The following is a 15,775-nucleotide window of genomic DNA, read 5'->3' on the forward strand; positions in this document are numbered from 1 at the left end:
CTGAGTGAAAGGAGGGAATTTCAGAAATAGAGCCAGTTAAGTTATGCTTTTTCAGTGCTTGGTAGATCACCTCAGGGAAGGAAGGGTAGTTTTCTCTCATATCTTCCCAGCCCAGATTACAGACATGCCGATGAGAGCTGGGGCTTTAGGGAGTTTTTATTTTGTTTTATTTTTTATTTTTTATTCGCTGCCATTGTTGACGTAATCTGGTCTGACCAGAGTTTCCAGAATCATGTATAACAATGACAAATGAAGGGAAGTTGTTTCTGCAGGATGATGGGAATTCAAAAGTGAGAGTCACTGAATTGCTGTGGAGGACTTCACTACTGTACCGATACTGGCGTGCTAACTGAAGATGGATAACCAGACAGTTCGGATCTTGAGTCCCACCATTACTTTACCCTGAGAAACAATTGCATCTGATCCAGTCACCATCATACATTAGCACAAACACACTCTCAAGAGGATAGTAAATAATACAATTTCAGGTTACTGTTATATGTTAGACCTGTAAGAGAAAACAAAAATAAGGTTCATTACGAGTCCGTGTTTGTCTGCAAATATTGTTGTGGAATTTGTCCGTCTGAAAAATGCATCATTACACTGTGCAGTTTCAGGCAAGGACTTTAACCTGTCCATCATCACAGGACGCTTCAAATCATTGTACTAAAAGGATGCAAGTTAGTTGGCTCAGTTGGCTCAGCAGAAACACATGAGCCCTCAGAAATTTGTCAAGTACACATGGGTGACTTGTCAGTTATTGATCACAGTTTCATACGTCCTTTTTCTATTTTTGCAAAAGGGTTTCTCAAAGGAATTTTTAACCCAAACAGCATAATACATTTGAACAAAATGAGTTATAGGGAGTTGCGAACATCAGGACTGGTGGTCTTACTTTGGCTTTGCTGCAGATAAAAGGCGAGGGACATGGAATAAACAAGGGAGCTAGTGGTTCATCTCTCCCGACAGATCCAAATTACCTGTGCAGGAAGATGACTCAATACTCATTTCACAGACAATCCTTTTTCATGGATTCAAAATGATCCCCCTCTTAATGAGTTGGAAGTCTTAAACTTCTTTAGATAAGACCAGCAACTGATTTCTGAGACTTCTGTTTCCATGTCAGCATATTGTTTGAAGGCAAGTCAAACAGCTTCAGTTGCAGGAATAGATATCCTTTGATGGGAAGTCAAAATGACAACATGCCGTGAGCAAAACCTGTAAAAAACACAGTGACTTCGGTCAAAGGGACCTACCTTAAAGTGATGCATGAATGGAAAATGTGGGATTTACATATCGCTGTATAATTGTCTCAGTGCAGTGAACCGGTCCCTAGCCAGATCAATGCAGAAATATCAGGTTGAAAACTCCCTAATGCAGCTTGCGCACCGAAAAAAGTTCCTATGGATGAGTGGCAATAAACTCCTGTCAATGATTTTACTGTCCACAGTGAGTGGAAATAGATGCATGCAGCATTTTCAGTTTCCATGCAGTTCATCACAAATCTATAGACAGCCAGAGAAAGAGGTGTTCTGGCTGTCGGACTGGCCACCGGAACAGAGGCATGAATCTACGGACGAGCTTGAAATATAGTGGAGAAGCCGAGGAAAACCAACTGAGTGCAGTAGAGGACAGGTAGTTTGGTCAACAACCAAGTATGGCAAATACGCTGGAGGAAAGAGGAACAAACATCAAGAGATGAGGAGGAGAGAATCGGAAAAAAAAACCAACCACTGACAGTGCACATCCTTCAGAGTGTGAAGTTTTCATGAACTGTATTAAAAGGTGCTTCCCTTAAGACTTTTTCATGCCCAGTGGTGCCCTCTGAATGAACCAGACACAGACAAGGACGCCTGCAATGTTGTGTACTATATAATTTCAATTAGTATAAATTAATTTCATAAAAAAATATTTAATAGACTGAATCAAACTGATGTCCTGAACCCATGAGACCATCATGCACATTGTGTGTTGATCCCAGTGTGGACCTCGGTTAAAAAATCCTCCTGTTTGATGTTCTTTGAGCAGACAGTGTTTATGATAACAGAACACTTTATTAATCCCAAGGGAAATTGTGTGAATGTGGAGATACCGGGGATCGAACCCGGGGCCTCATACATGCAAAGCATGCGCTCTACCACTGAGCTATATCCCCTGCCAACATGCAACAAGTCCTCCACACACTCAGAGAGAGGACCATCATATATGAGCTAAACATTACGCGTCTGTATAATTCTTTGAAGCAACATCATTGTATGCAGTTATATATACTGCACAAACAAAGTATCAATAATAGCATGGATGGATGATAATAAACCCAGTATTGTGATGGCCACTGCCTTATGCTTAAACCACAAGTTTGCATCCAAAGCTTATTGGGTGATGGCTTGACATGTTGCTTCAACATTTCCGCATAATGCTCTTTTTCATGATCAGTTTTGAGAAGTTTGCCGCTCAGTTGTAGTTCCCCGCAAACACAGGTTATTTCTGAAGGTTTTGGTCCCTTGTCTGTTTGCAAACTGCACTTTTGGCATTTTTGTGTTGCTTTTGTAGTGAGGGCTTCTTTTGAGGTCCTGCAGGTAAAGGTCAAGTTAGAAAGATTCTGTTCAAAGATGAAGTGAAACGTGGCCAGAAGCTCTGCGAGGCTTGGCTTCAAGTCAGAAGAGGAACGTCTGTGTGCTCGGACCACCAGAAGGCGAATGAATGTATCAGTCATTGGAGTGAAGATGTGGATTTAACTAACCAACAAAATGGAAAAACCTGACTCATGTTGTGCAATTTATTAAAAATAGTCGAACAAAAACACCACTCCTGAGAAGGAAATAATTCCAAAAAATAGTAATATTAAGGATCAAGCACCAGATCAGTGTGTAGAGTTGGCAAATTTATTTATTTGAATCTGTGGAAAGTGCTACAGAGAGCTGGAAACAGTGGTGAGGATGGCTCTATCTATTCTAATGGGGTTATTGTCATGTTTGTGTCGGGGGGAGTGGAAAGTATACTGGGAAAAATCAGTGTAATTTGCTGATGGACCAGTGTATTTCGCTGAGTCTCGCTGTAGTGTGGTGTTTCTGTCTTCTTACCCAAGCTTTGGTATTTAAACGTGATGTATAATGTGATGTTTTGCACTTGTAAATAACCTTCAAGTGACATCATGTGGATTCCCAGACATGTTTTGCATGAAAATAGTGTGTGGCTGCATCCACTAGTGAAGAACTCAGCTGTGAAGAATCAACGCTCAACCTGGAAAACAGATCAAAGCTGCCAATAAATAGTCATAATTGGACATTTCTGTCGATCGCATGCAGCGCACCTTACATTGCCATCATGGTATTAAAAGACTTTCAGTTCCGTTACTGACAAAAAAATGTAATGGGCTGTTGAATCATCAAAAAGCAGGATTCGAGTCAAGCTTCAATCTTCTGAAAATAGATGGTCTTTTTACAGCAATAGTGAAGATAGTTGGTGTGGACTGTCGTGTCCAGTGTTGACATGGACTCCTGCCTTCTGCGTTTCATGTTGAGCTACTGTATAGGTGTTTCTATGGAATGAAATGTTTCAGCCGAGGGGTGGGGGACAGGAGCGCTCCAGACTCATCACTACTGAGCAGCTTGGTGATGGTCGAGTGAAGATCACCAATGCTGCTGGAGAGGTCAAGGAGAGCATCAGCAACTGGTGGTGGCCTTTGATGGTGGTGTGACATTGTGAGCAGGTGAATTGAGGACCAATATTGTTTACAACTGAGGACATTACCACTCTGTGTTTGTGTTTTCACGCCCTAATTTCACTTTTTATATTTTCATGTAATGTCACCAAAAAGCCAAATGTCCACAACTGTTTGTGTGTGGTGCATGTAGGCCTGAAACTGCAAAGTGTCTGTGCGCTGTAGCTGAAGGACACTGGGTTTGCTGATGCCAGAGTAGATCTGTAAAGCCTTGACTGCCGCTGCCCCAAAGCCTGCTACCCGGCATCAGTTCCACTCATCCTGAATCCAGCATATCTTTAGAAATGGACTAAGAGCACACTGCTCTGCTGACTTCTGTCAAAGAACTAACAGCCCTCTCTCCAATTAGAAGACAAGGACCAGGAGATCAGGTCCATCAGAACTCTGACGGTTTGAAAACAACTGAGGGTCGTGATAGATAAGACTTGATGCCATGAGGCAATGCTCACACTGGAAACAAATCTGATGTTGAAGAGTTGAAAGTGAACTGGCTAACAGAATACATATACTGATAATGATGATTTTTGTTTCTTTTTTCATATGAAATTCCCAGATGAAATACGACAGAGTTCCTATCTCAACCAGTTCGCAGTACACCTTGGTCTCCCTTAAGAAAACAAGCTGTTCGTGCACGTTTGTGATGATTTCTCCTGTTTGAGATGCCACAACAATAAACAACTATATATATATATATATATATATATATATATATATATATATATATATATATATACATATATATATATATATATATATATATATATATACCTGTCCCTCCTGCATCACTGCGAACACTAAAAAATACTAACATTAAAAAAATACTAAATAGTAATAACAATAATAATCTTTCAAAAAGAATCTTGAGACCATAGGATGTTTCAAAACTCTGTTGACCATGTCCTAGACTTACAGAGTTATATGCTAAGAAAGAGTGACTACATTTGTGTGTCTGTAAACTCACAGACGCTATGACACTATGTCTCAGTACAATAGAACTCCGGGCCATAATATGTTAAATGTGCCATCCTTTAGAAATGTGTTTTTAAGTATTAAGCAGTAATTTGAAGGTGGAGGTGCATGTTGCGTTTTGGGTCTCCTCCTCCTTACGCAACTTTGTTCTTCCTCCATGGAACAACACTTTTTAAATTGAATTACGTGAATGTGTCAGGACACCCTGAACTTTTGAAAGGCTTTCCCAGAAACCGTCTGACTGAGAGTGTTTAGTTTTTGCATTTTTCCACCATCAAGTGGATGGAAAAGCAAATCTGACATTGAACAGAGAAGTAAAAGATCTGATGGAATCAGATTAAAGCGAAAAGACCTGCATCAAAGGCCTCCACATTCTTCCACTATCAAACATGATTTTAATTTCATGTTTCCTTTCCACTCTACTGTTCTGACCGGTCATAATTGCACAGGCCTGATCCCGGGAAGAGAACGCTTAGCATGTTCTCCACTGGGATCCATTGTCAGTTTAAAAGGAATGAGCGTAATGACCTTTAATGAAATATTCCCTACATCCGCAACAATGGAAATATACCTTTTGTATCAGCCTCTATCTGGTTAGGTATTCTCCTCACCATGTTAGGATTGGTCAGAGGCTTCGCCCTGCTCTTGGTGAGCACAGCGGTGCTGCAGAAAATGGAACTGAGAGGAATAATAGCATGGACATAATAGTATTTAATCACAGCGGCTGGTGAAAGCCTTCCCAGCCATGCTGCTCAAATCAGGTGAACTTGTGAGATCTGTGCAGCGGAGTCGCACAGGCCCAAGCCATCAAATGGCAACAATTTTTCAACTTGACTTTGGTGTTTCAGTGGAGTCAAATGTTTCTCCATCTGTGTGAAAAGGGTTGGTTGCCCATGGCATCAGGATATGCTGCAGAAGGAGAAGGGTCCAGATACAGCAGGGGCGTTTCCAACACGACACAAGGGCCAAATGAATGGTTTTACAAATGGATTCACCGCCATTTCCCCTTTCAGTATTTTTTCTTGCCGTGACATTACATGTTTAAACTATGTCTATATATATTTGATTGTGTATTATTTCATTTTTTTTTCATGCATTTTATTATTTCCCCAATATATTTTACTCAATTATTTTGAGGGACAGGAAGTTCTGTCAAATGAGCATTAATGGTATAAGGAATCTAATAATACAAGAAAAGGAGGGAAAAGAAACTGCCTGAATATACAGGCGGTTTCTTTGGAAGTGTAGGCACTGAAGTGTGGCCCTGGGCTGTGCTTTGCCTTCCTCTGGATTAGATTGTCACTGGCAATATTCTCTGATAGAACTGTGGCTGTGAGCAAGTTCATACATACGCAGCGCCAAAAGACCTATCGGAGCCGGGCAAAAACTGATCGGCTCACAACAACCTTGTCTTTTCCATACATGCTGAGGGACTACAGACCTCAAATAAGAAAAAAAATACACCAGAAAAGTCCAAAATATGGGACACTAAATTCTGTTGTTTCATTGACTCCGACGTCACTATACTAATGTTGTCCTCCTGCATTTTCCCCCTCCTCTCTTGTCTTTCACAGGAGAATATGTAGTGATGACTACATATTTCCATTTGAAAAGGAAAATTGGGTATTTTGTGATCCAGACCTACCTCCCCTGCATCATGACGGTCATACTGTCTCAGGTGTCGTTCTGGCTGAACAGGGAGTCGGTGCCAGCTCGCACTGTATTTGGTGAGTAGCTAAAAAGAGATCTTTAGAGTTCATCATGTCTGCAGTTTTTTGCTTCTCACAATGTGCATTTATCTTAATATTGATTCGTATTGAAAATAATTATTATTATTCAGGTTTGGGAACTTTAATGAAGGAGATAGCTGCAGTGTTGCATGAGAGGAACAGGCTGTCGACTCAAGTGAGTGTGGTGGTCAGCAACAGACAGACTCAATACAAGAAGAGTGAAAATAACCATATATACACTAAATCATTGACAGTACAGGACAGACTGCAAAGCAAAACAGAAACAGAACTGAAACGAAACAAAGGAGGAAGATCTTAAACAGACAACAAATGAGGAAAGAAAAAAAAACAGTTACACACGGCGGTTAACACATGTTCATGGAGGGTTCAAGGTTATGTAAGAAAATGAAACACAAAATAATGCAGTGGTCAAGACGTGGAACAATGAAGACATAAGATCAAACAAGCATGTGTACTTTAACAGGGAAAAAAGCAAAAAATGGGCAGATGTCGAGGAGTGTCTTGTTGGGTTCTGGAGTTGAGTTTAGATTCCTAGGAACTGTGAGAATTTAAATTCAAGCAAGCCTCCTAGTGGTTTATTTGCCTCATATACATGACTGTCTGCTCTAATTCCAGACCCGGTTTCGATTTGTTTCATTTAATATCAGAGTATTCAGGTTGCCCCCTCTAATATCAATCATTTGGGTTGTTTATTTTTTTGCCGTTTTGATGAACACTTTATTTTATATGTCATAATGAATACATTTTTCAGCTCATGTCTGGGGTTGCAGTTGCCCTCATGTGGTTGGTTGAGCATCTATTGTGTGAGACTGTGAATTTTCGCACTTGACCGTAAGTGGAGTCAGTTTGAACCCCATGGTTTTAAGTGTTCCTGCTGCATCGAAATTTATGAGCTCTCTGACCCTGAGGGGACACATTAAGCTTTTATAAATCCAGGCTTAGTCCAGAAAAAATCATTAGCAGTCGTTTCTCTTTGCACCTGAAAGCAGCGCTCACACAACCATTCCTGGTTTTGTTTTGTATGTCTGGCTCAGTGATGCTTGTCTGTTAATTTCATTTAGTAAGATGTCATAGCACTATCGCCGCATTTTCCTTTTGGGTGGATATCGCTCAAACAAAACCAGGTGAATTCAGTGGCAAAAAGGAGGACTGGAACATGCTGATGCAACCTGGTCACAGCAAGTCACTCACGTATCAATAAATGCAGCGCATCACATCTTTAATCTGATTATCCACACTATCATGCGAGAGTCATGCTCCTGCACTTGCCTCAAAATATCTACTCCAAGTGATTCTTTAAAAAGGTCTATTTAGAAAACAGCACTGCCCTCATATATTTATTTGTATGTTTGTTTGTTTGTTTCTGTTGCCATGATATTTTACTGCACACTTTATTGCAGGTGACTAACAGCTAGCATTCTAGATAAGATGACACCTTGCTGTATGGTACAAGGTCTAACTCTTTGTTACCCCAGATTCATAAGGTACTAGGAGAAAGAGTAATAGTACAGGTAATAAAACATAGTTATAGTTATACTATAACATTTAACCACAATATTCTATTGTATTAGTGTGCCACCCTTGCTTTGTAAACAATACAGTGTTAGGGTTAGTTAACTAATAAAAGAATAATAATACCAACCCTGTACATTATAAAAAGTAGAATTAAACAAAATATATTCCGGGGAAGAAGAAAAAGTGTGGAGAATCCCAGAAGGCTCAGTATTTCAGCTTCAAATTGTTACTGTACATTAATGACATCAGAAACAATTTATCATTGAATGAAGAGGAACTGTCATTACATAGACATCAAAATTTCCCTAAGGCCATCAAGAGTGTCAGAAGTGAGATTCCTGGGAGTCATTCTAAACCAGTGGCATAACACATAAATGCCAACTTGACAGGCTCTTGAAAACCCAATGATGCTCTACATCACTGTAATACTGCCCCGGACTACGAGTCCCCATCACCATGGCTTCTGTCCAACCGTGACACAAAGACACAAAGGCGATATAACAGCAATTCCAATCTCAACCATATAGATAGTTCACAACGTACTCACACTCTGTACTAATGCAGCGATTGTACCTGTTAACCAACCCTCAGTTGTTGGGTCTGATTCGCTGCCACCACCCAAAATATGTGTCCAACTTCTGCAGTTTCCCTTTTTCTTTCACCCTTCTCGTCACCCTTTTTTTTGCTGCAGTTTTATGTTTACAAATTGCATTCATTGTTCCCTTAGCAGGGACAAAGTAATGTACACAGTTGGTGATGACATGTCTGACTGGACTGCTGATAGCCTGAGTGCACCTGGGGACATGTCAGTTATCCACTTTAGAACATAATAAAGTTAACTGAGTAAAAGATGCCAGTCGTATAGCGCAGACAACAATGTATTCAATATATAAACCCAGCTAAAAATGCTGTCTTGTTTTCCTCGCTGAGTAGCTCTGGAGCAAAATGGGTGATTTCAACCCATGGTAGATTTGACTATTTTGACCCAGCTGGCTTCAGAGGATGGCACTGACCAATTTTTTTTTTTAACTATACGTCTTACATATAAAACCCTGGGGGGTGGTAGTGGTAAATGCGACTGCCTCACAAACAGGAAGCCATAGGTTTGGCTCCAGCTTGAGGCACTTAGACTCAAGCTGAGGCACTTAAACCGTTGGAATTTGCTGATCTCTCTGGGCTTGCTCGGGTAAACTTCGGCTTCCTCCCACAATCCAAATACATACAGTGGTAGAGCCCATGCTGCAGGCCGAATGAGTCTCATGGAGAAAAAAAACATCAGAAGACAAATTAGTTTTTATCAAACGTTGGCAATGTTGTGTATAAATGAGTATAAATAACCGAGCGTTGGCTTAGTCTCTTTTGGACCTAGGCTGGGTTAGCATATCCACCCAATATGCACTAGACACCTGAGTCTTGATCAAATGTGGTTATGTCAAGCTGTTATAAAGTAAAAGTGAATTGAAATTTGCTTTTGTCGCTGTTGGTGCTGTTTCAACATGAATTGATCTGGAGCTGGTTCCTTCTGCCTGTCCACTTGATTAACCGTGTCATTTCATCCTCAGGGGTAACCACAGTCCTAACCATGACCACCTTGAGCATCAGTGCTAGAAACTCACTGCCCAAGGTGGCGTACGCCACAGCCATGGACTGGTTCATGGCTGTGTGCTATGCCTTTGTCTTCTCTGCCTTGATTGAGTTTGCTACAGTCAACTACTTCACCAAGCGGAGCTGGGCATGGGATGGGAAAAAAGAGGGTATGGAGATAAGGGTAAGTATGTCTTCACTTAGTACAGGGATGGTTTGGAAATTGAAATAAAATATTGACTCGATCACACACCTGAACTTTTGATTTTTTTTTCCAATGTGAACCGTTTTATTGGTGATATAGCAGGGTGAAGTTTGGTTTTGTGTGCGATGGTCTGAAGCGTCAGAGAAGATTGGGAGGGTTGTGCAGGACGTGCAAGGACAGAGAGAAAGTGGTGAAGTTTGCTGAAGGACTGATGGTATTGTAGTATTGTGCTACAGACTTGCAGGTGAGTGTAGGGAGGAGTCTCCATGGACCGTGGAGTTGCTGATATAGATATAGTAAGTCAGTCTGTCAGAGGGGACAGCTACAGAATCTCTCAAAGTGAGCCCTCCCCACATATTTCTGTGACTATATAATCATATCTTTTCATGGTACAACACTGAAGAAATGTCAGTCACTTGTATAACAGGGCAAATTCACCATCCCTCAAAATAATGCATGGCAAAACAAAAATGAGTGTAACCCTAAATGAATGTCCTTAACATCTTCTTCCACTCCTTTATGATGACATCACAGACCTGGTAGATGTTAGGGACCCTGTGCTGCTCTACCTTGCCTTAAAGCAGTGCTTCTGAGTCATTTTATGTTGCGCCCCCCCCCAGGAAGAAGTAAACGTTTTGCGCCCCAAGTCTCCGACACCTCTGTAAATAATATCATTTGTCTATAAAATTATTATGACCACACCGCTGTATAACATTGTATCCTTGTTAACATTAAAGAAAAGAAAAAAGGAAGTAATATACATCAAGTTACAATAAAGAATAACTTTATTAACATTACATTTTATTCTAGTTTGGCAAAAAAGTATGTTCCCCAAGGTCACATGCGCCCTTCCCCGGCCACTATTTGAGAAGCACTGCCTTAAAGGATGCTCCATTGGATTTAGATCTGGAGACAGCTTTGACCCTCAACTTCTCTAGCAAGGGAGTGGCCACCTTGGAGATGTGTGTTGGGTCATGTTTGAAAACTGCCCCTAGTTTCTGAATTATCATGCTCTGCCATCTCAATGAACTGTTACTCCTGCCAACTGTAGAACTCATGCCGCCCCAGACCATGACGCTCGTACCACCATCCTTGACTGAAGGCAAGACACCTGTTCTTGTACCCCTTACCTGGTTGACGCCACGCACACTTGACACCATCTGAACCAAATGCCAGCTCTGAATTTTGTCTGGAGCACTGCACATTTTCACACACTTTTCGGTCTTGGATAGGTGTGTATAGGTGCGCATGCATCCTTTGTGCATGAGGCCTTGGCTGCCCATTCACACCTGCAACACTAAAGAGTCGCATGACACGGGGGAGGGAAATGGCTTATTGTGCACAATTTTCACATTTTCACTTCTCACTTTTGTTGTTGTTGTAGACATCATGTTGAGTTATTTTGAGGTTACAGTATGTTAGCTGTACACTTTACATTTTGTCAAAATGTCATTTTCCGTTCTGTCCCCATGAAAAGATATGACAACATATTTGCGAAAATGTGAGGGTAGTACTCACTTTTGTTAGATAATGTAATGTGGCGTAGTTTGGCGACAAAGTTGTGGAGGCCTCACTTGACTGAAGAAGAAAGGGGATATGTTGGACCAAGAATAGATATGGAGATGTGAAAAGAATAGGACGACAGTCAAACAGTGGGGTTCATGGATGCTGTAAATGAGGATATGAAGATAAAAGGCATGACTAGGTCGGATGATCAAAATTGGTTCTGCTGGAGCTGGCAGTCCACATTGTGCTGATGTCAAATGCTAAAAGAAAGAAGATAATGTTTGAACTAAGACACAAGTGTAATTCTGGAACACCATTACGAAGTCCCCACTTAGTAAAAAGCCTGGAGTACTTTGTAAAACAGGTTTTTATTTATTCATTAACAGCCAAATGGAACGGGGACAGTGGGGTGGAACGCTGAGAGGAGAAGCGGTGTATAACTCCCAGAGACACTGGCACTGATTTAAGATGGCAGCATATGTTTCAGCCTCTTTTTAAAGCTGTGCTCATCTGGTGTCTTCTCCATCGCCAAATCATTGACGTGAGTGTGAACATTTTTGAACCAATCTTCTGGAGAGGGGGGGCCTCACCTGATATTTCAACATTTGCAAGGGCCCGGAAAGACACTGAGGACGCAACTAAGATTATTTAGTCCAATAAACAAGACATTTTTTTGTAATTTTGTGACTTCCCTCTTAAAACACTGCTGACTTGTGGTGCAAGTGGTATGTCTTGGAAGTGAAACTTGCTGCTCCTTCATTCTGCTCCCATGCGAGCAATGCATTCTCTATGACTATAGATTGAATTGTTTAAAGCATTTAGATTGACTGCTGGTTGGAAAACACACATTTTGTCAGCTAAAACCAAAGATGAGGCCATTCAGTCACATTTATTCATATTCATATTCTGTGAAAGTGAGGCCTTAATCTGTCATTCTGAACAAATAGGTATGTGAATAGTCTCATACCCTACACCTTCCCATGTCAGAAGTATGCGAAGAGTCCCAAACATTGCCTTTTCGGTAGATGGTCCCCCTGCTGACATCCATTGGAGAGATAATAATATACCATAATACTATACCTGAATTAGAATGTAGAGAAACAGGCACTTACCTCTAACACTGACAGATGTTCTTCAGAGCATGTCAGCCAGGATATTCCTTTCACCAACAAGTGTATGTGATATTTGAGAAGAGCAGTAGAGAAAAGTCCCCTCTCCATCTGTGGCGAGGATTCTCTCAGCCATCCACACTCTCATAGTCCACTCCAGAGAGAAGTTAAAACACAACTGAAAACTGGAGTTTCAAAATGAGAGTGCCAACTTCATAATTTACATTGATGAAGGACTCACAGTTGGATTTCTCCATTAACGTTACGTCCTCACACCGGATGAAAGCCCTTATGAATCCAACAACTGATCTTTCAAAAAAAAAAAAAAAAAGTTAAAATTGTGCAACACACAAAGGGACATGTTTGTCTTCTCTGAGAGAAACAGAGAAAACTTGTTTTCTGCTACTAAAGTGAAAAAAGGGTCTGACACAATGAGTACGACATATTCTTGTATTTTTTTATGCGGGCTGACATTTGGCGATCTTAATGATTGGCAGAACTGTATATTGCCGTCGCGGATCCTTTCAGTCACTGGGAACAATTTGCAGCGTTACATTGCAGAGTGGACTTTTTTTGTTCGCTTTTTTTTTTGAAGCCTTGTCTTAATGGCACCCGCCTGCGCTCTGTTCTCGGGGGCTCTGCTGAGCATGCACTTGTCATGATGGATAAAAACGGACAGGGTCACAGAGGGAGACATCTCTGCGAGACTGAGCTATTGGAAAGCAAAGAGATCCGAGCTGCGCGCACTTTTTCGGCTTTAAGAATACTTAAATAAGAAGACCTGAAGGAAGGGGACCTACAAAAGAGCACATTCCAGCCCAGTCTTTTTGAAAGTTCTGTCCCTGATAATAAGCAGCTGGATGTCATCCACTGGAACCCAACAATGGCTTCAAGGCTTTTAGATCTGAAACAAGCTGCAGTCAAGTCATTGTGCTCTATTGTCATTTGGTAGTTAAACAGCTTCTCTGCCAGTCTAATATTCTGTTGCCGTGTGTTTGACAAGTAGTCCACCTAATTATCCCTTCCCTCCGCACTTGCACTGCGCTTATTATCCGAATTACACAGTGGGGAGTTTGATAGGAACGAAAGCTCGTGTGCGTCTCATGCCTCAAGTGGCTCGATTGGACAACACTGTGTTCAACAGTGTTTGCTGGTTTTATCAGAGGCGATTGCTCAGTGTGTGCTCGGTGTTTAGTTTCTCCTGGAGCCAAGTCACATACTGTTCTGTTTGTCTCTGGCAATCTTGAGAAAACATGGAAAAAACAAAGTATGACGTGTGTAGAGCAAAACTTCAACTGAGTAAACGGCAATGCAGCCAAATGCAGCTGCTCCAGTTTGGACGGATCTGCCGTTCTGTGCCAGATGTGAGCATCTGCTGCATCACAGTCTGAGTTACACTGGACCTGAGAGAGGTGTCCTTAAAATCAGTCATCTTTCATGAAACCAAAATTTTAAAATCAATGTGTGACATCATATCGGAGCTCACTCTGCTGTTCAGATGGATCAAAGGGAATGAGAGGGCAGAGGAACTGCTTGGTTCTAATGGCTGTGCCAACACAGCAATCCTTGAATGTAGTACTTCCTATTCAATATTTGAAATAAAGAAGAAGTCAGAGTCCCAGGTCAGTGGGTGAATTCACCCAGCATCTTGGCATGTAGCAGTGTTTGAGTTCAGCCCACACCACAGTTTTACTTTACTCCCAGATTTAAAGGTGGGAGGAAGGTGCACAGAGACGCCAAAATGATGATTTATGCTGTGGCTTTGCAATGAATTGCAGAATCTGAAGATGAATTGCAGTTTCATGTCTCATTTTAAGTATCACAAAATTAGTATAGTCTCTTTCCTCCCAGTCTGAGCATGTTTCTGTACCAAGGAACGTTGCAAATGTAAAAATATTGTTAAAAAGAGATTACCAATCAATTTGACTTTCAGTTTTTATTAAACTAATGTTATTTGATTTTATTTTATTAAAATTTTTTTTTTTTGATAGCACCGTATTTCAAAGCACTTTCCTAGTTGGTGGGATCCCCACTGATCATGGCAATAAATTTGATTCTGATTCTGATTCAGTTTCAGAAACAAGGAATTATTTGTAAAACTATTTGTAGAACAAGTAGGAAGTAGCCCGACCAGACAAAGGCAAGGACATGTTGTCCCCAAAAACAACAAGACTGCTTAATAGGGCTTGAAAGGGTGATGTCACAGAGTGGAAAAACGCATTGCGGCCTAGTAGGTCAGCTGCAAAGTTGTTTTACAGCACTGTCACCGGCTCCATGCGCTGTCCATTTGCTTGTTTGTTAATCTTTGATCATGACGCAAACATGCTGTTATTAACAGCCTTCAAAAAATGTTGCTTTGCAATTGTTCTCATTTCCAAAGTGGAAGAAAAGTAACAAGGATGCTCCGCCTTAAGACACTTAAACATTACTTTTCACACCATCGCTCGATACGTGTTGGTGTGTACACGGCATTTTCAGACTGTAAGGTTTGAATAAACAAGATCTGGATCAAAGCGTGTGTTGCTGTTTCATATGGTGCATATTGGTACTTAGCTGGGCTAAGGGCAAAGATCAGTACATGTCACTCAACAAAAATGAATTTGGAGTTAATGGAATGTTTAGTTCCGTTTTGTTTTTTCAGCATCTTGAGTTCATGACATGTTTGAATCAAACATGTTATGCTGCTTCACAAGTGTCATGTGGTAACACACTTGGCATAGCATATAAAATCATATGCCCTTTTGAGCCCTACATGCCAACTCCTCAGCTCCTCAAGTAAAAAAAGACTCTCTCTCACCCGCACTTGCTCTCTCTCTCACCCTCTCTCTCTGAACATCAAACATCTGAGATCAGCGTTTGGCCCGAGGGCACTCCATCATAGTCAAACTAATTCTGCTGCAAACATTTGCTGAATTCAGTGGCAGGGTCAATAGCATATATGCATGAGAAGGATGCAAAACTGCGCACCAGTCCCAGCCTGACCACATGTATTACTGCAGAATGTGCTCCGTGTTTGGTTATTTTTGTGGCTTGTTTTTGTGGGTTTTTACAGAGCAAGGAATGTTTCTGTCGCCAGCGACTGCAGAGGACTTTGGACTGAAGATGAAGGTCAAATGACATGTTAGAGTAGTCATTTCCTTTTACTGCTGAGTAAGACACCGCTGTGACAGAGGAGGCCTCGTGGTGGTGCCAGATGTGGGAAAATCATTTTCAGAGGATCGTATCAGCTCCTCCACGGGGCATCTGTGTAACTTTTTGTCTCCCTGGACAAATCGACTTGAAATGGAGCCCTGCGGACATCTTTCCTCCGTTTGACAGAATTAGATGTATTGTTATAATTCATATTTGATTTCTACGACATTCAGCATTTGCATTGACCTCATAAAACGTTTATTTCTGTCTTGCCTGTACG

The 15,775-nt window shown here is 41.2% G+C and overlaps 1 protein-coding gene and 1 non-coding gene across 3 annotated transcripts in view; one reads left to right on the forward strand and one right to left on the reverse strand.

Annotated features, from left to right (window-relative positions):
- gabra3 (gamma-aminobutyric acid type A receptor subunit alpha3) overlaps positions 1-15,775 on the forward strand; it is a 145,525-nt gene that overhangs the window by 119,213 nt on the left and 10,537 nt on the right. For both annotated transcript variants that reach the window (XM_053846772.1, XM_053846773.1), the window contains exons 8-9: positions 6,268-6,420; positions 9,522-9,727. In XM_053846772.1, the coding sequence (XP_053702747.1) occupies positions 6,268-6,420; positions 9,522-9,727 (359 nt within the window). The remainder of the gene's footprint in view (positions 1-6,267; positions 6,421-9,521; positions 9,728-15,775) is intronic.
- On the reverse strand, positions 2,084-2,155 carry trnaa-ugc (transfer RNA alanine (anticodon UGC)). Its single transcript has one exon. It is a non-coding gene; the product is annotated as a tRNA-Ala (tRNA).

The sequence above is a fragment of the Synchiropus splendidus genome, chromosome 17 (genome assembly GCF_027744825.2).
Source record: "Synchiropus splendidus isolate RoL2022-P1 chromosome 17, RoL_Sspl_1.0, whole genome shotgun sequence".
Lineage (NCBI taxonomy): Eukaryota > Metazoa > Chordata > Actinopteri > Syngnathiformes > Callionymidae > Synchiropus > Synchiropus splendidus.